A 25,557-nucleotide genomic window follows, 5' to 3' on the forward strand; every position below is an offset into this window, starting at 1 on the left:
TACCCAATAACTCATAAAGTCAACTTGGAGAATAATATCAATTATGAAATGCCCAGTATTGACCTGTGACCTCCACACATGCACATTCACACAAAATGATACAACTGAGGGCTAGTGAGATGATTCTGGTGGTAAAGATACTTGCTGCCAAGCCTGTTTTTCTATCTGAGTTCCTTCCCTGGGAACAACATGGTTGAAGGAGAAAATGGAATCAGGTAAGTTGTCCTCTGATTCCCACACATGCATGCCCTCCCCCCTATATTAATAAATACATGCAGTCTTAAAAACTTTATAAGAGTACACATGGGATACACGGGTTCAAATCCTGCTAATTGTCCATTTTTTGTCTTTCGCCTTTGAGTGACTTCACCTCCCTATGCCTGTTATTCAGACAGATGTAAGTGCAGCACAATTGTTACCATAGTTACAATAACCAGTTACAACAATACCCAGAATTGCTCTAGCCACGACTGCCTTCCTTCTATGTTTGTTTCCCATGTGGAAGTGGAAGGAGTTTGCAATACTTTACCACCTGGGAGGATTTTCAATTTTGTGTAATCTCAGCTTAGTGTGCTCCACCAGTGAGCAAGAAGGAAGTCTCTTTTCCACCATTTCCTTGTCCTTGTCCAGGGACTCCTGGGCACAGCTCTAGCCCTGGCATGCTTACTCACCATCTCTATGAGGCCACTGAAGGTACAACTGAGCCATGACCATGGTCTTGGTAGTGTATATCTATCTCTTCATAAGCAATGCCTCACACTGCATTTGTGGCCCTAACGCACATGAGACTCTCAGGACACTTCGACCTCAAAGAGGATTGAAACATGGGCCTCTTCCCATCTTTCCATGCTGAAATGCTGGCATTCCATTTCAAGCAAGGTTATGGAATATAATCCAACCCTAGAAATACTCTGATCTTGTCAAGCACCTCTGGCTACTACCTGTGAGCCCCAGGACACACAGGTAGTCCACTCTGTGCTCTGGCTTCTTCACTCCCTAGTGGAGCCCTGTTCTCCTGGTACTTAGGAAGCCGAGGCCAAGGGGCAGGATTCTAGGGCTACAGTTAGTTCTAGGCCAGTCTAGGCAACTGAGATTCCATCTCACAACACACACACACACACACACACACACACACACACAGAGTTTATTTTAACAAAAGTTTATGTTTGCAGTTTTGGTTTGGTTTTGAGGCAGGTTCTCAGTGTAGACCTGTATATGAAAAACTCAGTTATGTCAATGTTTTCATATCAAATGGTGGTCACTGGATAGAATACTTGCTCAGCACACAAAAGACCTCTGCATACACAGGGCATAGAAGTAAAACCTATCATCCCAGTAACTGGAGGTGGAAGCAAAAAGGTCTGAAGTTCAAGGTCAGCCTCAATTTCATCAGCCTGTTTTAAAAAACAAACAAACAAACAAAAATTCAACGGTTAACAAAAAAGTATCAGTGCTCAGTGTTCATCATGGCATGAATCAGCAGGTAAATGTGCTTGTTACCAAGACTGATGGACCTGGTGTGGTCCTCAGAACCCACATGGTAGAAAGGAAGAACTGGGTTACACAAGCTGACATCTGGTTTCAAAGTATATTGTTAATGTTGACTCACAAAGGTAACAATAATAAAATGATTCTTAAAAGAAATGAAAAGGGATGAGAAATTGTTTAGCAGTTTACCACCTGGCGTGGACTGCACAGTGACCATTGCTGTTCGACAAAGTTCCAGCATTTCCTGATTGCCAATCTTAATTCTCCAGCATCATTTTTATTTAAATTTTAATAATTCTCTCTGTATGTTGTGGAGTTTCCTTATGCCTTTTACTGTGGGAAATTTCTTTTGCTGGCTACAGTGGAAGATGGGAACATATACATAGGCAAGGTAGTCTCTTTAAACAAAATTCTTGGAAAAATCCCACCACCATGGAACCACACAATGTGATTACTATTCCTACTCCCAAACAAAAAGCCCCATTATGTTCCCCTGATTATACCAAAAATAGAACTTAAAGATTTATTAACTGGATACACCTAGTTTCAAGGATGAAAGCAACTATGAAGGGAAACAATGGGCTCACATCCAGAAAGGAATGAAGATACTTGCTGAATTTATCACTTTTTGCCCCAGGAAAAATGCTGTAATGATGATGATGGCTGCTTTTATCCTGGAATCATTAAGTCTGTTTTTAACCTGCTTGAGTTAAACTAAGATTCAGTTATAGAGCATAAAATGTGTAGTCGTTTTTCAATGAAGCAGCTGCCATATTGCTTCATGCTCAGATCATGGCAGTCTCCATCCTCGACTGATGCTTGATCTATTCTTTGGGACCTGAACCCATATGAAACTGGACTCCATGCAAGTAACTCTTGTAGAAAACACAATTCAGTTTCCAGCACCCACATGGCAGCTTACATTTAAAATTACCACATTGATTACATTCATATGGTACTGTCCAGTATGAATTCTTTCATGACTTAGAAGGCTACTCTTCTGTACCAAGGCTTTGCTATATTGACTACATTCATAAGGTTTCTCTCCTATATGAATTATTTTATGAATTTGAAGAGCATTCTTCTGTGCAAAGCCTACACCACATTGGACACATTTATACAGTTTGTTTCCAGTATGATTTTTTTCATGATTGTGAAGACGACTCTTCACTGCAAAGGCTTTACCACATTGGTTACACTTGTAGGGTTTCTCTCCAGTATGCAGTCTTTCATGGGTGAGAAGATAACTCTTCTGTGTAAAGGCTTTACCACATTGATTACATTCATAGGGTTTCTCTCCAGTATGAATTCTTTCATGACATTGAAGAGAAATCTTATGTGCAAAGGTTTTACCACATTGATTACATTTATATGGCTTTTCTCCAGTATGAATTCTTTCATGAGCTATAAGGTTATTCTTCTGTACAAAGGCTTTACCACATTGATTACATTCATAGGGTTTCTTCCCAGTATGAATTCTTTCATGTTGGAGAAGATAACTCTTCTGTGCAAAGGCCTTACCACATTGATTACATTCATGCGGTTTCTCTCCAGTATGAATTCTTTCATGACATACAAGATGACTCTTCTGTGCAAAGACTTTACCACATTGATCACATTGAAATGGTTTCTCTCCAGTATGAATTCTTTCATGACTTTGAAGATTCCTCTTTTGTGCAAATGTTTTACCACATTCATTACACTCATAGAGTTTCTTTCCAGTATGAATTCGTTCATGACTGTGAAGACTATTCTTTCTTGTAAAGGCTTTAACACATTGATTATATAAACAGGGTTTTTCTCTTGTATGAAATCTTTCATGACTGTTAAGATTTCTCATCTCTGCAAAGGCTTTATTACATTGATTATATTCATATGGTTTCGCTCCAGTATGAAGGGAATCATGTCTGTGATGATCACTCATCTGTATAAAGGCTTTACTACATTGATTATATTCATAGCATTTCTCTGGAGTTTGAATTCTCTGTACTTGATGCTGAAGACTGTCACATGCAAAGGCTTTATTCCTTTGATTATACTCATAGGATTTTCCTTCCAAATGAGATTTTTGGTGTTTTTCTAAAGAGCAATCAGATATAAAGGGTTTATCATGTTCACTACATTCATAGAGAGCCTCTTCATTATTGGTTCTTTGGTGTGTTTGACGATGCCTGTTAAGCCTAAAGCATTTAGTAGATGACTCACATTTATTATTTTCTCTTCCCACATGAGATTTTTCACATCTTTGAAGAGAACTTGAAGAACTCAGGGTCTGACAACACGGATTGCATTTATAACATTTTCTTATACTGTGAGCCACATTACATATGCACAGTGAACCAGCAGAGACAGATGAATTTCCATATTCCTGGTAATCATGTTTTTCTCCAATGAGAGTTTGTTGGTGAGTTCCCACTGAAGTTGGAAAACCAAGTAATTGTAAACTTGTATCACAGTCATGTCTTCTCACAGTGGGGACTACCACATATCTTCCATTTGTGCTGAGAGTGCCAGAAGTACAATGCTTCTTTCCATACCCATTACGCTCCCATGTATTGTATCCAGAGTGACAGATGCCACACCTGGGAAAGGAAGATAAAAAATAAAGTGTTTTCACATTGCATTCCCATAGTCGAATATTTTGTGTGTTATACAGATGCAGAATAGAGATTCGTGTTTCTACACAAAGACAACCTCCTGCAATCTCATACAGTGCTTCTCTCACTAAACTATGCTAAATCACTCACTACAAGTATATGAGCAACACTAGCTTTAATACCAAAGGTTTGCTTACAAAAGGTCTTGGCCATACACTAATGCCCGCATCAATGATATGAGCTAATCAGAAGGCATGATGGTAATTGGTTGGACAGTTCAACATCATGCCTCTTACATGGCTATGATTGAAACTGTGACATCTACTATGGCATTGTTTCCTTGTCTTGTCCTTAAAGGAATGCTTTAAAAACAGTTATCAGCTACCTGATATTCGAGTGAATGGTGTTGTGACAAATTAATAATCCTCACAAAGCTATGCCTATTTCCACAGTTGCTTTACATTAAAAGTTCAGGACACATTAACATTTTTTCAAACTGTTTGAAATCTCCTGTTCAAGCAGCCCCATTGCAGAAAGCCCGCCATCCGTGGTTCCTCCCCCAGAGATGTCTGGGATCATGCCTACCAGCTATTTAAGACCCAGTCCATATATCTGCCATGGGTGCTCTCATGATCTGTCTCCTGCTTTCCTGAGAGCTACCTGAGAGTGCTCTACTTTGCGTTGCTCTGTTTCTAAATCTGGGTTTATCAATTCAGTTTGCTTTGGTTTATTGCATCGGTGACAGAGGAACCCAGCAACCGGGGATTGTATACTTATCTTTGGTGAACTGGCCAGGGTGAGTAGTCCTTCCACAACCATGTGGTGTGGCTGTGGAAGGCCACTGATTCTCTCTCCCCATTTCCACTTTTACCACACGAAATGAACAGTTCAGTAACCCTCCCATTCCCAAACAAAAATGTCTTCAGAAGTCAGGGACCGGCAGACAGGCATGGCAGCGGAAACAAGCCGAGGCAGGTAGGCCTGGGGCAGCGGCAGCAGAGACATACAGGCGTGGCGACAGCCCGCAAAAGCAGATAGGCCTGGCAGCAGCGGCAACAGACAGAGGCAGGTAAGCCCGGCGGCAGCAGTGGCCAGCAGGGACATACAGGCCCGGTCGCAGCCAGCAGAGACATACAGGCCTGGCGGCGGCCCATACATGTACACAAGCCCGGCGGTGGCCTTCAGGGTCATACAAGCCCGACAGCGGCCGGCAAAGACATACAGGCCCGCCATGGCAACAGGCAGAGGCAAGTAAGCCTGGTGGCGACGGCGGCCGGCAGGGACATACAGGCCCAGCCAGGGAGACAAGCAGACGCAGGTAGGCCCGCGGTGGCGGGTGTCAGAGATAGAATGGCCTGGCAGAGGCAGGCAGGCCCTGAGCAGAGGCAGAAAGGCACAGCAGGCAGCAATCAAAACAGAATTGCAATAAAGACCAGAAACTGAGCTATTACCCGCTGAAGAGCTAGTGAAAACAAACTCTTAATCAAAAGCTTGGAACAGGGACGCCTCTAACCCCAACACCCAGGGAAGAAGCTATCTCCGAAGAACGGAACCAGAACGAATCTGAACACTCCATCTGAGGACAACCCAGGGCCCAGCTGCTGATCCTGCAAAACCCAACAACTTGGAGGTGTTGGTGAGACTACCCCGCTCAGCTGAAATCCATCTGGGAGAGGATTCACATCCCTACAGTTTGAAGTCTGAAGAAACAAGATCAGCTGAGGAGTTGACGAATGAACAAAACATGACCTGGGAACACAGAAGAAGGCGCTGCCCAGCCACCAAACCAGATCACAAGAATCATAAGTATATAGTTCACCAACTGAGATCATCTGATCCTGAAGAAACAACCCAATACCACCAATTTAACCAAGAACTCCTATTGAACCAAGACTAAAAATTAGAACGAGAGAGGCACTCTCAGACACAGACACCACCTGCACTGAGCAGAGGAAGAGATAAGTAGAAGCCAGTGCAAAAATACAGGCAACAACATAAAGACCTATATGGCAACATCAGAACCTAGTGATTCTACACCTGCAAGACCTGAACATACCAAGACAGAAGAAAAGGAGAAATCAACCCTAAAAATGACTTAAAGAAGATGATAGAGGCCCTTAAAGAAGAAATAAAACATTCCCTTAAAGAGGAAGTAAAAAATTCCATTAAAGAGGAAATGAAAAACTCCATGAAAGAGGAAATAAAAACTTGCCTTAAAGAGGAAATGAAAAACTACATTAAAGAGGAAATAAAAAACCCCCTTAAAGAAATGGAAGAAAAAACAAATAAAAAATGGGAAGAAATCAAAGAAAACCAAGAAAAAGCAATTAAACAGATGAAAGAAACATTCCAAGATCTGAAAAATGAATTTGAGACAATAAAGAAAACACATGCTGAGGAAATGCTGGAAACAGAAACCCTGACTAAACGAGCTGGAACTACAGAAACAAGCATAACCAACAGATTGCAAGAGATGGAACAGAGAATCTCTGACACTGAAGACACAATAGAGAAAATAGATTCGTCAGTCAAAGAAAACACTAAAGACAAAAATGTTGTAACAGAAAATGTCCAGGAAATTTGGGACACCATGAAAAGACCAAACCTAAAAATAATAGGGATAGAAGAAGGAGAAGAATACCAACTCAAAGGCACAGAAAATATAGTCAACAAAATCATAGAAGAAAACTTTCCTAACCTAAAGAAAGAAATACCTATGAAGATACAAGAAGCTTACAGAACACTGAATAGGCTGGATCCAAAAAAAAATTCCCCTCGCCACATAATAATCAAAACATTAAACACACAGAACAAAGGAAAAATATTAAGAGTCGAAAAGTAAAAAGACCAAGTAACATATAAAGGCAAACCCATCAGAATAACACCAGACTTCTCAATAGAGACTATGAAAGCTAGAAGAAGATCATGGACAAATCTTATGCAGACACTAAGAGACCACGGATGCCAACCCAGACTATTATACCCAGCAAAACTCTCAATCACCATAGGCAGAGTAAACAAAATATTCCAGGACAAAACCAGATTTAATCAATACCTGTCCACAAACCCAGCCCTACAGAAAGCACTAGAAGGGAAAATCCAACCCAAAGAAGCTAAACACATCCATGAAAAATCAAGCAATAGATAATCCCACACCAACATACACCAAAGAAGGAAAACACAACACATGAATTAAACAATCAATGGTCATTAATATCCATCAACATCAATGGTCTCAACTCACCTATAAAAAGACACAGGCTAACAGAATGGATAAGAAAACAGGACCCATCCATCTGCTGCATACAAGAAACACACCTTAACTTAAAAGACAGACGCTACCTCAGAGTAAAGGGCTGGGAAAAGGCTTTCCAAGCAAATGGACCTAAGAAAGAAGCTGGTGTAGCTATCCTAATATCTGATAAAATAGACTTCAAACTAAAATGAATCAAAAGAGATCAGGATGGACATTACATATTTATCACGGGAAAAATCCACCAAGATGAAGTCTCAATTCTAAACATTTATGCTCCAAATACAAAAGCACCCACATTCATAAAAGAAACACTACTAAAGTTTAAAACGTACATCAAACCCCACACATTAGTAGTGGGAGATTTTAACACACCACTCTCACCAAAAGACAGATCTACCAGACTGAACCTTAACAAAGAAATAAAGGACCTAACAGATGTTATGACTCAAATGGACTTAATTGATATCTACAGAACAGGATGGAGTCTCAATTCTAAACATTTATGCTCCAAATACAAAAGCACCCACATTCATAAAAGAAACACTACTAAAGTTTAAATGCACACCAGACCCCACACATTAGTCCTGGGAGATTTTAACACACCACTCTCACCAAAAGACAGATCTACCAGACTGAAACTTAACAAAGAAATAAAGGACCTAACAGAAGTTATGACTCAAATGGACTTAATAGATATCTATAGAACATTCCATCCTAACACAAAAGAATATACCTTCTTCTCAGCACCCCATGGAACCTTCTCAAAAATTGACCACATGCTTGGACACAAAACAAATCTCAACAGATACAAAAAAATTGGAATAACCTCCTGTATCTTATCAGACCACCATGCCTTAAAGTTAGACCTCAACAACAACAAAAATTATAGAAAACCCACAAACGCATGGAAACTGAATAATGCCCACCTGAAATAAAAATGGGTCAAGTTAGAAATAAAGAAAGAAATCAAAGATTTCCTAGAATTCAATGAAAATGAAGTACAACATACCCAAACTTATGGGGCACTATGAAAGCAGTGCTAAGAGGAAAATTCATAGCTCTAAATGCACACATAAAGAAGATGGAGCAATCCCATACTAATGAATTAACAGCACAACTGAAAGTTCTAGAACAAAAAGAAACAAACTCACCCAGGAGAAATAGGCCCCAGAAAATAATCAAATAGAGAGCTGAAATCAATGAAATAGAAAACAAGAGAACAATACAAAAAAATCAATGAAACAACGAGTTGGTTCTTTGAAAAAAATCAACAATATAGACAAACCACAAGCCAAATTAACCAAAAGGCAAAGAGAGAGCACCCAAATTCACAAAATCAGAAATGAAAACGGAGACATAACAGCAGACAACGAGGAAATCCAGAGAATCATCAGATCATACTTCAAAAACCTGTACTCCACAAAAATGGAAAACCAGGAAGAAATGGACAATTTTCTGCATAAATACCACATACCAAAATTAAATCAAGACCAGATAAACCATTTAGATAGACCAATAACCCCTAAAGAAATAGAAACAGGCCGGGCGGTGGTGGCCCACGCCTTTAATCCCAGCACTCGGGAGGCAGAGCCAGGTGGATCTCTGTGAGTTCGAGGCCAGCCTGGGCTACCGAGTTCCAGGAAAGGCGCAAAGCTACACAGAGAAACCCTGTCTCGGGAAAAAAAAAAAAAAAAAAAAAAAAAAAAAAAAAAAAAAAAACAACAACAACAACAAAAAAAAACAAGAAATAGAAACAGTCATCAAAAGTCTCCCAACCAAAAAAAGCCCAGGACCAAATGATTTCAGTGCAGAAATCTACGAGACTTTCAAAGAAGAACTAATGCCAATACTCTTCAAAGTGTTCCACACAATAGAAACAGAAGGAATACTACCAAACTCTTTTTATGAGGCTACAATTACCCTGATACCCAAACCACACAAAGATGCAACAAAGAAAGAGAACTACAGACCAATCTCCCTCATGAACATTGATGCAAAAATACTCAACTAAATATTGGCAAACGGAATCCAAGAACACATCAAAACAATTATCCTACATGACCAAGTAGGATTCATCCCAGGGATGCAAGGATGGTTCAACATACGAAAATCAGTCAATGTAATACACCATATAAACAAACTGAAAGAAAAAAAAAACACATGATCATCTCCTTAGATGCTGAAAAAGCCTTTGACAAAATCCAACACACCTTCATGATAAAGGTCTTAGAAAGATCAGGAATACAAGGAACATTTCTAAACATAATAATAGCAATTTATAGCAAGCCAACAGCAAACATCAAATTAAATGGAGAGAAACTCAAAGCGATACCACTAAATTCAGGAACAAGACAAGGCTGTCCACTCTCCCCATATTTATTCAATATAGTACTAGAAGTTCTAACTAGAGCAATAAGACAACAAAAGGAGATCAAAGGTATACAAATTGGCAAGGAAGAAGTCAAACTTTCACTATTTGCAGATGATATGATAGTATACATAAGTGACCCCAAAAACTCTACCAGGGAACTCCTCAGCTGATAAATTCCTTCAGCAAAGTGGCAGGATACAAGATCAACTAAAAAAAAAATCAGTAGCCCTCCTATACACAAATGATAAAAAGGCTGAGAAAGAAGTCAGAGAAACATCACCCTTTACGATAGCCACAAATAATATAAAGTACCTTGGGATAACACTAACTAAAAAAGTGAAGGACCTTTTTGATAAGAACTTTAAATCTCTAAAGAAAGAAATTGAAGAAGATATCAGAAAATGGAAGGATCTCCCATGCTCATAGATAGGTAGGATTAACATAGTAAAAATGGCAATCTTAATAAAAGCAATCTACAAATTCAATGCAATCCCCATTAAAATCCCAACACAATTCTTCACAGACTTGGAAAGAAAAATACTCAACTTCATATGGAAAAACAAAAGACCCAGGATAGCTAAAAGAATCCTAGACGATAAAGCAACCTCTGGAGGCATCACCATCCCTGACCTCTAACTCTCCGATACAGCTATAGTAATAAAAACAGCTCGGTACTGGTATAAAAACCGACATACGGACCAATGGAATCGAATTGAAGGCCCTGACATTAATCCATATACATATGAACACCTGGTTTTTGACAAAGGAGCCAAAACTATGCAATGGAAAAAAGAAAGTATCTTCAACAAATGGTGCTGGCATAACTGGATCTCAATATGAAAAGATTACAAATAGATCCATATCTGTCACCATGCACAAAACTCAAGTCCAAGTGGATCAAAGACCTGAACATAAATCCAGTTACACTAAACTTAATAGAAAAGAAAGTAGGAAGCACTCTTGAACGCATTGGCACCAGAGACCATTTCCTAAATAAAACACCAACAGCACAGACCCTGAGCACAACAATTAATAAACGGGACCTCACGAAATTGAGATGCTTTTGCGGCGCAAAAGACACAATCAATAAGACAAAAAGACAGCCTACAGAACGGAAAAAGATCTTCACCAACCCCACATCTGACAGAGGATTGATCTCCACAGTATATAAAGAACTCAAGAAACTAGGTATCAAAATACTGAACAGTCCAATTAAAAAATGGGCTAAAGAGCTAAACAGAGAATTCACAAAACAAGAATCACAAATGGCTGATAGACATTTAAAGAAATGCTCAACATCCTTAATCATCAGAGAAATGCCAATCAAAACAACTCTGAGATACCACCTTACAGCTGTCAGAATGGCTACGATCAAAAACACCAATGACAGTAAATGTTGGCGAGGATGTGGAGCAAAGGGAACACTCCTCCACTGTTGGTGGGAATGTAAACTTGTACAACCACTGTGGAAATGAGTATGGGGGTTTCTCAGAAAATTAGGAATCGAACTACGTCAAGAACCAGCCATCCCACTCTTGGGCATATACCCAAGGAATGCAGAGTCATACCATAAAGATACATGCTCAGCTATGTTCACAGCAGCACTATTTGTAATAGGCAGAACCTGGAAACAACCTAGATGCCCGTCAATGGAAGAATGGATGAAAAAAATGTGGTATATATACACAATGGAATACTACTCAGCAGGTGAAAACAATGAAAGCATGAAATTTGCAGGCAAATGGATGGAACTAGAAAAAATTATCCTGAGTGAGGTAACCCAAACCCAGAAAGACAGTCATGGTATGTACTCACTCATAATTGGATTCTAGATATAAAATAAAGAACAATCAGACCACACACACACACACACACACACACACACACACACACACACACACAAAACAAAACAAAACAAAACCCAACTCCACAAAGAGTGGATCTCAAAATTCCAGCCTCTAGAGCAACTTCTCTGGTTCAGTAACCCCTTGTTTTCCTGGCTTCAGGAACCCCTTATCCGTCATCTAATTGTGCTATATTTTATTTGATGCTTGCCCTTTGCCTTATTCAGTTCCTCCAGCAGCAGAACACCACTATGGTGAAAGCCACCACCAATCAGGTTCACTACCAAGCCCCATACCCATCCAATGAAGACAACAGGCTCTTCAAGGCTTAGGATGACACTTCTCCATTATAAAATAAAACAGAGGGAGATGTTGGGAGGCCCCACTGGTCAGAAGTTGCAGTCTACCATAGCTTAGCAGCTCTCCTCAGGCTCAAAACAATATGGAGGACTCTCTAACCCCCAGTGGGAGCTTCCTGATCTCTACCTAGCCTTATCTGAAGGATGCTTCTAACCCTGGACCCTGACTTATCTCAAGAATGACACTTGACACAGTTCCCTGCAAATGCTCTTCCCCTGCTGCCCAGCTGGTAATTAAGTAGCAGGCTCTAGCTATTTTCATGGGGCTGTGCTGCTACTAACCCAGCTATGTGGTAGGAGTGTGCCACCTAATGCAAATTAGATTTGCCCCAGATACCACCCCAATCCTATATATCTCCTGTACACTGGAATAAAGTTGAGGTAACTCAATAAAAAAATAAAAAAAATTAAAAAAAAAGAGGTCCGGGACCTCTTCCAACCTGAAGACTGCCTACTGAGTCACTGTAGTGCCAGGTGACTCCACCTTGTTTCAAGGTAGAGACAGTCATTGCCCTTGGAATTCCCCTGTGTGACACAGACTTCACCATAGAGTCCACCCCACACACAGCTCCCAGATGCGATTTGTGTACCTGCCCTCACAACCACATCCCCAGCAAACGGCTTGTGAATAAGTATTTGCTAAGTCCAATTTCTGTCCCCAGAACCTCTGGGGTTGTCTCCTCCAAATTGGGCCTGCAAGAATACTGCCCCCATTCCTCTTCCCTGTTACTCTGCATCTTGTTCCCAGTGTACAGTGTGGCCACACTGTGATTCTAATGCTCCCATTCCTTTCCCTCCCCAACTCTGTTTGTCTCTCTGCCTCTCTCCTTCCTGAAATATGATCTGGTCACACTGGGATTCTCCCTGAAATATATCCATTCTCTCTGTTCCTCTCTGCTTTCACACCCTGAACTACTGCATCCATGTCTCCAGCCTGTTTGTCTGTCTGTTTCCTCACTCCCTCTTTCCCTCCCACCAGAGATGCTGCCACCACCACCACACTACCACTACTACCACCACAAACCTCCACCACCTCCACCACCACAGCCACCACCACGCTGCAGCCCAGGGGGTTCCCTGTTCCTATAGTCCCCACCGCTAAAATTCTACCTGCCCACTTCACTCTTAAACCTGTTCTCCTTCAGTACAACACTCTGCTACACCTTCTTCCCTCCTAAAAATCTTTTTCCAAAATTCTCAACTTGCTGCTCTGACTTACTCAACTGGGCAGCATGTGCTGCTACTCTGTTTTTCAGTTTTCCTCTGCAGTGCCTTTTCTGGGATCCGGGTATCAGGATGCCCGACCTGCTAGGAGCCTCATTTAAAAAAAATTGTTTCTGTTAATGATGCTGTTTACTTTTTATGGGTGGTTGAATTGTGTGAATGGTGTTGCCACACATATGTGTTTCTGATTAGTTTTGAATGCCTGAGTTTACGTGTCCTGAATGTGTCTTGCTAATTGGGTATGTTTTAAAATCTGTAATGCTTGTGATTCCAGATGGAAACTGTTCTGGAGAACATCGCCAGTCACCATTTTGGTTGAGGATAAAGAAATACTTCACCACCATCTTTAATAAGGGTAACCACTTGGACTGGACCCACGAAGGAGACATAATTTGGTTTAGGATATATTTCTGTTTGATAATTTCTGTCCTGTCCTAAAAGCAAGTTTTATTAAACAGGATTTAAAACAATGCTTGTTTTGACCATTGATATTGAAATATAAATTGTTAGCAATGTTAAAACTTGCTATAGCCTGATATCTTAGGATCACCAATGAAAACTACAGACTGAATCTTCTGGCTTTTACTAACATTGGTAAACTGTAACTAATTGGGTAAACTGTATGTTTAGACTTAACCAACATATGCCCTCAAAGTTAAACCTAAACAACATTTCTCTAATTTAGATATACCTATCAGATTTTCCCCCATTCTCAAACACGCTCAGAAAACTGAGAATATAGCATTTAATATAAAAGCTTTTTAGGAGAGACAGGCCAACGCCTGGAAGCATACTGTATCTTCTCTAAGAAGATGGATGGCCACAGAAGAACTTCCACCTGGAGGCTTGCCTCAAATGTAACAAAGCCAGCCACACAGTGAAAAGCTGCTTTACACCATTAACTGCTGCTGAGATCATGTCCAGACTGTGAATAAGTGGAGCAATGGGGTAACAATTGTGCCACTCTGCCAAGACAGGTAGGCCTATCTCCCCAAATTTCTACTCCACAAAGAATCTGTCAGATCCTCTGAGCTTGGCATCTGAACAAGTGCTACCTCTGGGACTTGTCCCCCAGTGACCATAGAGAGACTTGGGACTGCCTGGGTAACTGGAAAGCTGGCGCACTCATGCTCATTTACTTATCCTTCTCAGATCTGATGGTGTTTGATGACCAGGATACCAAGAGATTTGCCAGTTTAACAACACAACCAACCCCAAACCTAAAAGCACCTTAGTAGCTCATTAGTATGTTTCCTGTTAAAAATACATACAGGTGTACCTCATTCACAGACTCCATGGTACAGGATAAACTAGTTTCAGATATAACTTCAGAGGCTCAAAGTGTTAGCTTTGATATATGCAGTTTTGACAACCTGATAAAGCACTGATTACAAAGAGTTTTCAGGGGTCCTTAAATTTCTGTGGTTTTTACTGGTCCAGCTTTTAGAGATAGGTTAGCACTAGAGAGGATATAGAGCCCTGCAGACATGTTCAACTCCCTCCTCCACACACACAACCTCCTTTGTTCAGTGAATTTAGACTTAAAAATATTCATGCCTTTTAACCGAAAATCAAAGCTTTTTATTTACTATGACACCAAGGTGTAAATCTGTTCCAGTAATTTTATAGACACCTGAAGCTTCCTGAAAAAAGGGCTCAGCTACTTTGTAAAGAAGTCTGGCCTGATGGAAAATAATAACAGTTTCTAGAGCCTATTTTTGACCCCACCCATTTTTGAGCATATTCTGTAGGTTCACTCCTCCTCCCTGGGCCAAGGCCAAACCCCCAGGGGTCCTACAGATACACCTGCTCCTGCAACAGCTCTGAGGATGCCAACCAACAACCAAGGATACCAACTGGAGAAATACTAGCAGGTGGATTTCACCCACATGCCTGCTCATAAAAAGGCTCCATATCTCTTAACTCTTATTGACACATTTACAGGATGGATGCTCTCCCAACCTCCAGAAAAACAGCAGATACATGGCTCCAATACTCCTGGAATACATCATCCCTAGATTTAACATGCCATCTCCCCAAGCTCCAGGGACTTCACTGCTGGTACCACCTCTACAGGCACATGTGGGCACCTAACCAGCAACTCAAACCTTGTTTTCCAAGATGCCCCAATTAAGGGCATATCTGCTCAGATGCCTCATTCATTCACCCTTGACTCTTCTGTATAACCAGGACACTTCTCAGTTCCATTCTTTCCATCATTCTTCCTACTACCAATGGCTATCCCTGTTCATAAGGCCAGTGATAAAAAGCCATTCTTCTTTTCTCCTAGCAACCTGCATTCTCCGCCTCCTCAAGGACAGATGCCTGAGGCCTCCTGGATGGCAGCTATCCAAATGCTTCTCCACCCATACCCCTGCTGAGCATGGGTTCACCTGACTTGAACCTACCCCCTCCCCACATGATCCCATGCTAGCAGGAAGTAGACAGACCGCAACCTGCTCCCATATATGCCCAAAATAAATTGGGATGTTTACAATTTGCAGCTGATGTGGCCTCATTGCAGAAAGCCCACCATTAATGGCTCCTCCCCCAGAGATGTCTGGGACCATGCCCATCCTTACTGGCTATTTAAAACCTGGCCCATAGAGCTGCCATGGGTGCTCTGCTGTTCTGTCTCCTGACTTCCTAAGAGCCCCTGGAGTCTCTGCTTTGCTGTGCTCTGTTTATTAAATCTGGATTTATTAATTTGGTTTGATTTGACTTATTGTATCAGTGATGCAGCGACCCACCAACCAGGAATCCAGTACTTATCGGAGACATACATATATATCACCTTGCACATGAAAATTACCTGCCATGTCTTGTAGAATTTGGATAATGTTCTTCAATATTGTGGTCTTCCCATTTGTACCCTAAAATACAGCACCAGAAAATATGATATATTACTGGAAATTAGGAACAATTGAAATTAATGTCTTTCATGAACCTTAGAACAATGCCTGATTTATTCACCATTGCTTTCTTCTTTAACATTCAAAATTATAGGAGAGCACCAATCTCCAAGAAAGGCTTCTTCCCTTACGTTAAAAACTGACAGAAAGCTCACATTCTTACCTACAATGGTGAGGTTCCAGTAGGTTTCCAGCATCACATCTTTGTAGAGACTCTTCTGGGAAGGATCCAGCAAAGCCCACTCTTCATGAGTGAAGTTCACATGCACATCCTCATAGGTCACTGCATCCTAAAGTATCCCATATATGTACATAATAGAAATGGTGAGACTGACTGCATTGCAAATGTACACTTCATTGAGAATATATTTACATAATTCCATGTGCTTGATACATTCTCTGACATGGGTCAGTCAATAGCAAATGCAGTCACCAACTCATTTTAAAAGGAAACATCAAGAGAGAATGACACCTTCCATTCCACTGTCCACAGAATAGATTACGGCACAGCAGGAGAAATGCCTAGGAATATATACAGAGAGACATGCAAACAGAGTAACACTATTTAGTATACATCAGCAGAACTTTATCAAAATTATTAACTTCAAGAAAGGATGGGCAATAAGGGTGGGTGGTGCACAACTCTAATCCCAACTCTCGGGAGTCAGAGACAGGTGAAATTTGTGATTTCTGAGCCTGCCTGGTCTATGTAGAGATCGCAAGGACAGCCAAAGGTACATAGTGAGACCCTGTCTCTAACAAAAAAAAAAAAAAAAAAAAAAAAAAAAAAAAAAAAAAAAACAGAAAGCACTCCGGACTCACTGAAAATTTCTCCCAGAAGTTAAACATTCACGCCAGTTCTGTATTTGTCTATTGAACTGTAAGGCTAATAATTCCCAGGAAGCAATGCATTTTTATTAAGTTGCTGTCTGACAGATCAATGAGTTCAAGAACATTAGTAAAGTAAATGCTGATCCTAAAACAGTAAAACAAACACAAAAAGGGTGGTAGTATATACAGATGGGTCAACAGATAAGACCACACATTTGAAAACAATATAAAAGTGTAAAAATATACACAAATTCTTTCCTCTGTTTCCTACCTGCATGGGGCCTACCTGCATAGACACAAGGAACATCTCCTTCCACATACATGCAAACCTAATTAAAAGAGTCTTTTTAAGGAAAGGATGTAACCACACACTTTTAATCATGGAGACTGGGGGACCCCACTGGGAACTGTGCCTAATGCAAGATGGGCTTCCTTAGCAGGGGGCAGATCTAACCTTGAGTAGAAAGCAACCATGTGTCTATCATGTCACTATTATATTATGACAATGCAGAATTGGAGTTACAGATACAGCAAAAGTTCAATTAAAGTCTAACAATTTATGCTACAAAGTAAATTGCATGAGAAACAAAAATAACATGAGAAAATGTCATCAGGAATGAAAAATTGAACAACACACGACTGAATAAATAGTACATAAATACTGTGACACCATCTGACTTCTAACATTGATTGAAATTGCAATAAAGACTGCAATGAACAGGGTGGTGGTGGGGGCACACACCTTTAAACGAAGCACTTGGTTTTTGAGGCCAGCCTGGTCTACAGAGTGAGTTCCAGGACAGCCTGGGCTACATAGAGAAAACTAATGTGGGGCTGGGGGACTGTACTGTGTGGGAAAGAATAAAGAGATCAACAGAACATGAAAGCAAACTTAGAAATAAAAACATAATAAATATACATTCAATTTTACCACATGAGGCCAGAAATCACAGTAAGTTTGGCCTTAATGACACAGGTAAATGAACCACCCTGGCATCCTCATGCAGATGTGTTAATGACACAGACTTTACGCCTGCACAGAATTAACTGCAGACGGATCTACACCTGAATGTTCAATGCCAAGTGTAGAACTTCTGGAAGACAGCAGAGTGACCAGAGCTCTGCAAATTAGCAAATCTGCCTTCCCTGGCCACAGTTTTTACTGAAAGAAATGAAAAAATGATCACCATGCCTTGCATGGTGACTAGGGTATTTCCTCACAAAGGCTCACTCTCCCCCATGCTCTGTGAAGGTGCAAACCCCAGCGATAAATCACTCAGAGGTCCTGCTTCTGCCTGGGAGTTGCAGAGACCTCAGGGGACCAAAGGGAATCACTCCACACACTGAGTCCTGACGCCATGTCCACAGCCCCTGGGCGGGGGACCCCACTCCGGCTCCCGCGGCTTCTCCTCACATGGGACGGTGGCCCCTCACTCACCATGGCGGATTCCGTGCTCACCGCTCTCCTCCTGGCTCCCAGCAGGCAGTCACAGCCCAGCACACAGAACAGGAGATCCACGTTTAACCACCTAGCCACAGACTAAGCTGCCGGTCGGACCGGAAGTGCCCTCCCCATTCTGATTGGCAGTCCATCGGGAGGTCCTGATTGGCTACTGAGGCCTGAGTGATCTGAACAGCTTCCTTAGGGGCAGTGCTGTGAAGTGAGGGAGCCCAGTGATTGGTAGTCCTGGCTTTCACCCCAGGCACAGATCTGCCCCTGAGCTGTAGAGATTGACATTCATGCAGAACTTGGGGCTGGACTGCAAAGTCTTCCTTGAAGTATTCCTGCACTCAGGAGGACTCTTTTCTGGGGAATTAGGTTTTGCTATGAACTGAGAAAGGACAAAGAAAATCTGCCACTTTCTGGACTAGCAATACCTCAGGCGTGCTGTAGAAAACGTGCTATGATTTTCATTTTTGTAAAAAAAAAAAATATGATTAAAAAACACCTATAAACTAATATGCACTCTCTTAAAATGTTATTCTGCAGAAAAGGCCCATCAATATAAATACAGGATTTAGAGAAGTAAACCCTACAGGATCAGAGTGAGCTTTTTACTTATACCTATATTTACTAGAGAGCATCAATACTCTAATGACTATATATAATTTATTTAATTAATAATAAATATATAAATTTATATTTTTTAATTATTTAAATAATAAATATGTTATTGCCCATTTGACATAGGATTTTACTGTGGTGATATTGTGTCCACCAATATATTGTGCACCCTAATAAACTTATCTGGGGTCAGAAAACAGAACAGCCACTAGATAGACATAGAGGCCAGAAAATGAGAGCACACACCCCTTTTAATCCTAGCCTTTCAGAGGCAGAAGTCCATCCAGAACTCTGTGAGTTCAAAGCCACACTGGAAAGAGCCAGGCATGGAGACACATGCCTTTAAACCAATGAAATGATGGCAGGAAGCAGAAAGGTATATAAGGCATGAAGACCGGAAACTAGAGTCTTTTTTAAGTCTTTTAGCTTTCAGCAGCAGTTCAGCTGAGATCCATTCCCATGAGGATTCAGAAGCTTTCAGTCTGAGGAAATAAGATCACTGAGGATTTGGCAAGGTGAGGTTGGATGTGGCTTGTTCTATTTCTCTGATCTTTCTGCGCTCACCATAATAGCTTAGCTCCGGCTTTGTTTTTAGCAATAAGACCTTTTAAGATTCATATAACAGTCTACAGATTTGTTTTCTCTTACTTCTGCATCATTAGTGAAAATAAGTAAAGCAAATTAAGAATACTTATTTTTACATCATGCTTCTATTGTTTCATTTTCTTTATCAGGGTCTGACTCTGCAGCCCTGACTGGACAGGAACTTGATCTGCTGACCAGACTGGCATAAGAATCATAAAGAAAAGTTTGCCTCTGCTGTAGAGTGCTAGATTAAAGGGCTGCTCCACTCTGCATGACTTCTAGTAATTCTACACAGTTACTATTGAAATAAACAGCAGCTGTTAAGATTCAGCCTCAGATCCTGTCAGTATGCTTACCTCACCAACTCAACACCTCCACTTTTGGACCTGAAACTTGACAGAGCTGGACTATGGCAATAAAGTCCCTGTCAAAGAGTTTTTAGAAAGGGGAGAGAGAGAATTTTCTGCTGGACAAAGGTGGTGATATTGTGTTCCCCAAAATATTGTGCACCCTAATAAACTTATCTGGGATCAGAGACAGAACAGCCACAATATTAAACATAGGGGATAGGCAGTGGTAGCACACACCTTTAATCCTAGCATTCCAGAGGCAGAAATCCATCTGTTCAAGGAAACAGCCAAGCATGGTGACTCACACCTTTAATCCCAGGGAGTGATGGTAGAAAGGAAAGATATATAAGACATGAAGACCAGAAACTAGAAGCATTTGGCTGGTTAAGCTTTCAGGCTTTCAAGCAAAGCAGTTCTGCTGAGAGCCATTCGGATATGAGGACACAGAGGCTTCCAGTGTGAGGAAACAAGATTAGCTGAGAAGTTGGCCATGTGACGTTAGTTGTGGCTTGTTCTGTCTCTCTGATCTTCCAGTGTTCACCCCAATACCTGCCTCAGGTCTGATTTTATTAATAAGAGCTTTGAAGATTCATGCTACATCTGGTGCCCAACGTTTGTGGTACATTCGTGAATGACAAGAGTATATGTCTGGAGTCCATTTCACATGTGAGAGGTGGATGGAAGTAGATGACCTGAAGCTTACAAGACTTTTTTAAGTTTATATAAAGAGGTACACATTTTAGATATGTAAGCATAGCTACTATTTGTAATCTGTACTCATATCTACATTCTAGGAAGAGCAGTATACTCTTGCTCTTTTGTCATGGTAAAAGCTTGGGGACCCAAAAATGATTCTGGGTTAAAAGCATGAACACTATTTAAGGTGATCTCAGAGAGGACAGAAACATTCTGGGGAGCAGAAGGGCAATAACTAACGAGGACTATGGGGGTCCAGCCCCTCGATAGTCCCCTCCCAGGGTCCGCAGAAGGCTCTATCAACCAGCAGAGAATCTTTAGGGTCGGTAAATCAGTCTACGCACTCAGAGTTCTTTGATCCATTCGCTTTAATTCCTCTGGCATAACATCCTTTATACACAGCTTCAGTTCTGTTCTCATGTCTAGCTCCTTTCTTGCCTGATTTCTCTCTATATTTATCTACTGTCCCCTCTAGGTTCTATCTTAATTCCTTCATCTAGTTCTGTCCTTTCTAGGTTCTCATCTATCTAGTTCTTTCCCCTATCAGCTCCTCTCCTGTCTCCTTCTCTCTCATCTGGCTCTTCCTCATCTTGTTCTTCCCCATCTGGCTCTTCCTCATCTTCCATCTCGTTCTTCTAGTCCTCTCTTTTAGCTCTTCAATCTAGTTCCTCCCCATCTCAGCTTGTTCCTCTCAAGTTCTTACCCATCTCGTTCTTCCATTCTCTTCTCTCTTCTCTCCTGTCCTCTGCTTTACAGTTATATATCTCCCCAAAATCACAATCCTCCCCTCCACCCAGGACACTCAGCCTGAACTTCCTCAGGCAGTGATTGTCCACTATCAGGATCAAATGGAGGGTTGATAAGAATTACAAAGAAGGGCACTAGTTGTTAATTACCATTTGTGACCCAAAGGGGAAGTGACTAATGAATCAACTAAAGGCTAAATATGGGTAACATCTAAGAAGAGGGATCTTACGTGCACAACTATAACCTTAAATGTGTTTGGTAAAGGATGTTAAAAATCTATAAGTTGCTAGGTCAATGGGAGAAAATAAAACTGTCTTCTTTTTTCCTGTGGCTCCTATCTGTTCAAGCTGTCTGCCGTTTACTGCAGGGTGGGGGAAAGTGTGCTCAGTCTCTAGGCAACCTGTGTACAGCTAGATGCCTCTGGTGATACAGGGAGGTTTGAACTGGGAGTTCTGGCTGAGCATAGCTGTTAGCACAGAAGTTTATCTAAATATTCCTAGAAGTGGTTAGGTAAGTAGTTAGAGGTCTATAAAGTTAGTAAGGCTGTAAGAAAGAAGGGCCTAAGCTAAATTGTGTAAAACTATTACTTAGTGTCCACCTGGCCTAGGCGGCGTCCTCTTGTGAATTTACTGTAAGTCAGGAGACTTGTACGTGGGCTGCTATCACTTGTTAGTCCTTGGAAGTTGGGCGCCCCCCTGGGTGGTGTCTCCCTGTGGAATTTAAGTCAGGAGACTTTCAGGTGGGCTGTTATCATTGTTAGTCTTTGGCAGTTGGTGGGTGGTGTTTCCTGTAGTCCTTGAAAGTGGCTAAGGGAGATAACTGGTTCCAGAGAAAGCCTTTCCTGAGGCTGTTCTCCAAATACCTGGAATGTGTATGTCCAGAGAGTGAGCAGTCTACACTGTTAGTCTTTCTTAGGGGAAAGTCAATTGGGAAAACTATGAAGGCACACATGATTTTCATAACAGAAGACAGCTGATATATAACAAGCCAAGTAACACCAAAAACTCCTTGGGATTTGGCTTCCTCTGGAGGAATTCCCTGATCCCTCCAGGTAGTGACTTTGCCATAACCAGCTGAGTTCTTATGATATATTTCTGCGGCCCGCAAGAAATAACTCATTTGAACTTGATTTTAAATATGAAAAAAAAGCAGGGCCTCTTCTCTCTATCCAGAAGTCTGGATGTATGTAGATTATTCTGGTGTTTTAGCTCAATAAGTAGAACTTTTAAGTCTGTACCTCAAAAACAACCAAATGGAATTTAAAATCTTGAGGGTGTGACTATGACAATAGAAGCAAAGCTTTCCTAGAGCTACACTAATAGCTTATCAGAACTGCATTGATTAATAAAACTTTGAGCTTGAAGTCTTAACATAAATGTACCATGATGAGAGACAGGATTTTGAAGTATTATTCATTCTTTTTATATCCCTTAAATCAATATCTTATCACAATTTTAACTTTGACATCCTCACACCTTACATAAACTTGCATTTACACAACTCAAAACCCCTTTACTTGGACCTTAAAACATTTCAAAGATCCTCAAAACTTAAGCTTTAAATGTTACACTTTTTTCTATCCAAATATTCACAATGAGACAGAGGTCATTGTTACACAATTATCCTTTGAAAAATAGTAAAAATTTATACTGAAGTATGTTTTGTGAGTTTCCCTCCTTTGGAGTCTGATAACAGGGTAAATGGTGAGTAGACTCATTAGTAACTCCAGGAAAGTGAGGCATGTGGGCATATTTTTATATATGAAGAGAACTGGAAGGCAGCTGAAGTCTTGAGAAAGCAGCTGGGTGCTTGCTGCTGATAAAGCTACCTAGTCAATATCCTCAGAGATTTGAGAAGGATACGTTATAACTGGAAATACAATCTAAATGATCTATGTATCAAATAAAATGAGAGTGACCCTTTACCTATACAGGCTACAATAGACCGCAGTGTAGTCTGAAGATTTCCCCAGTCTTGCCTAGCCTGGTGTCCCACAGCCACTTATAAAATAATTACTCAGAGGCTTCCATTAATTACCAACTGTATGGCCATGACCTATGACTCAATTTTTTGCTAGCTAGCTCTTATACCTGAACTCAGCCCAATTCTATTAATCTATATGGTGCCACTGTTCCATGGCTTGTCCTTTGTGCTATTACATGCTGCTCCCTGGAGAGCAGGATGGCTCCTCTGACTCTACCTTTCTTCTTCCTGTCTCTTTACTGAATTTCCTTCCTGCCTCCAAGCTGCTTTGCTATAGGCCAAACAGCTTTATTTATCAACCAATCAGAGCAACACATATTCACAGCATACAGAAAGATATCCCACAGCACTGTAGTAGTCTCCACAGTTTCAGTGGGGACAGTCATTTTAGGTCTTCAGCTGTCATACAAGACAGCATAGGTGTAGCAAGAGCCCACAAATGTATATATCTCAATTTATTAAGGGGTGCAATGGGAATACAGACTCACTAATACAAAGCAAGGTAGACACACTTTTGATCTGCTGCTGATGCAGATGTCAGTCTCCTCAAGTCGGATGGGGACCAAGTGCAAGCCATTCTCCACCACCTGACCCAGTCTTGACGAACCAAGAATATAAATGACAACTCTCCCTCAGCTCTTAAGGGGTCACATATGCAGACAAAGCCACAGCCTAGAGCTTCTTCCCCAAAGCCATTGGATAAATGGAATGAATTCCCACAATACATAGAAAGATGAAGATGAAGTCTCAATTCTGAATATTTATGCCCCAAACACATGTAAAAGAAACATTACTAAAGCTTAAACCACATATAAAACCCCACACATTAATAGTGGGAGACCTCAACACCCCACTTTCACAACTGGACAGATCTCCCAAAATGAAACTTAACAGAGAAATCAAGAGCTTAACTGATGTTATGACTCAAATGGACTTAATTGCTATCTACAGAACATTCCATCCTAACAAAAAAGAATATACCTTCTTCTCAGCACCCCAGGGAACCTTCTCAAAAACTGACCACATACTTAGACACAAAGCAGATCTCAACAGATACAAAACAATTGGAAAAAACTCCTGCATTCTATCAGACCACCATGGTTTAAAGTTAGATTTCAACAAAAACAAAAACTACAGAAAACCTACAATCTCATGGAACTGAATCACCAATGGATTAAGGAAGAAATAAAGAAAGAAAGAAATTAAAGACTTCCTAGAGATCAATGAAAATGAAGACAGCACATACCCAAACTTATGGGACACTATGTAAGCAGTGCTAAGAGGGAAATTCATAGCACTAAATGCCCACATTAAAAAAAATGGAGAAATGTCACACTAGTGACTTAACAACACACCTGAAAGCTCTAGCACAAGAAAAAGCAAAGTCTCCCAGGAAGAATAGATGCCAGGAAATCATCTAATTGAGAGCTGAAATCAATTAAATAGAAACAAAGAGAATACAAAGAATCAATGAAACAAGGAGTTGGTTCTTTGAGAAAATCAACAAGATAGTCAAGCCCTTATCCAAACTAACCAAAAGACAGACCGAGAGAGCATCCAAATTAACAAAATCAGAAATGAAAAGGGGGACATAACAACAGACAATGAAGAAATCCAGAGAATCATCAGGTCATACTTCAAAAACCTCTACTCCACAAAACTGGAAAATCTAAAAGAAATGGACAATTTAACCTAAGTTAAATCAAGACCAGATAAACTACTTAAATAGTCCAATAACCACTAAGGAAATAGAATCAGTCATTAAAAGTCTCCCAACAAAAAAAAAAAAAAGCCCAGGACCAGATGATCTCAGCACAGAATTCTATGAGATCTTCAAAGAAGAGTTAATACCAATGGTCTTTAAGTTGTTCCACACAATAGAAACAGAAGGAACATTTCCCAACTCCTTCTATGAGGCTAAAATTACGCTGATTCCTAAACCAAACAAGGATACAACAAAGAAAGAGAACTACACACCAATCACCCTCATGAACATTGATGCAAAAATACTCAATAAAATACTGGCAAACAGACTCCAAAAACACATCAAAACAATTATCCACCATGACCAAGTAGGAATGCAAGGGTGGTTCAACATACAAATGTGCACCAATGTAATACACCAAAAAAAAAAAAAACAAAAAAAACAAAAAAAAAAACCTCAAAGGAAAAAAAAAACATGATCATCTCATTAGATGCAAAAAAGGCATTTGACAAAATCTAATACCCCTTCATGATAATAAAGGTCT

At 40.6% G+C, this 25,557-nt stretch overlaps 1 protein-coding gene across 4 annotated transcripts; it reads right to left on the minus strand.

Moving 5' to 3' along the window:
- Positions 1–1,143: 1,143 nt before the first annotated feature.
- LOC143270284 (uncharacterized) lies at positions 1,144–18,461 on the minus strand. Of its 4 annotated transcripts, none has more exons than XM_076559632.1 (4): positions 18,321–18,461; positions 16,215–16,341; positions 15,952–16,012; positions 1,144–4,070 (listed from the first exon to the last, which is right to left on the minus strand). In XM_076559632.1, exons 1-4 carry the CDS (start codon positions 18,321–18,323, stop codon positions 2,381–2,383), a joined length of 1,881 nt encoding a protein of 626 aa, XP_076415747.1. In that variant the 5' UTR covers positions 18,324–18,461; the 3' UTR covers positions 1,144–2,380. The 4 variants fall into 4 exon arrangements, with proteins under 4 accessions (XP_076415747.1, XP_076415749.1, XP_076415748.1 ...); XM_076559634.1 differs by having other exon boundaries at positions 16,215–16,573; positions 18,321–18,446; XM_076559633.1 differs by having other exon boundaries at positions 16,215–17,729; positions 18,321–18,446.
- Between the last annotated feature and the right edge of the window lie 7,096 nt (positions 18,462–25,557).

The sequence above is a fragment of the Peromyscus maniculatus genome, chromosome 22 (assembly GCF_049852395.1).
Source record: "Peromyscus maniculatus bairdii isolate BWxNUB_F1_BW_parent chromosome 22, HU_Pman_BW_mat_3.1, whole genome shotgun sequence".
In the NCBI taxonomy this organism is placed as follows: Eukaryota; Metazoa; Chordata; class Mammalia; order Rodentia; family Cricetidae; genus Peromyscus; species Peromyscus maniculatus.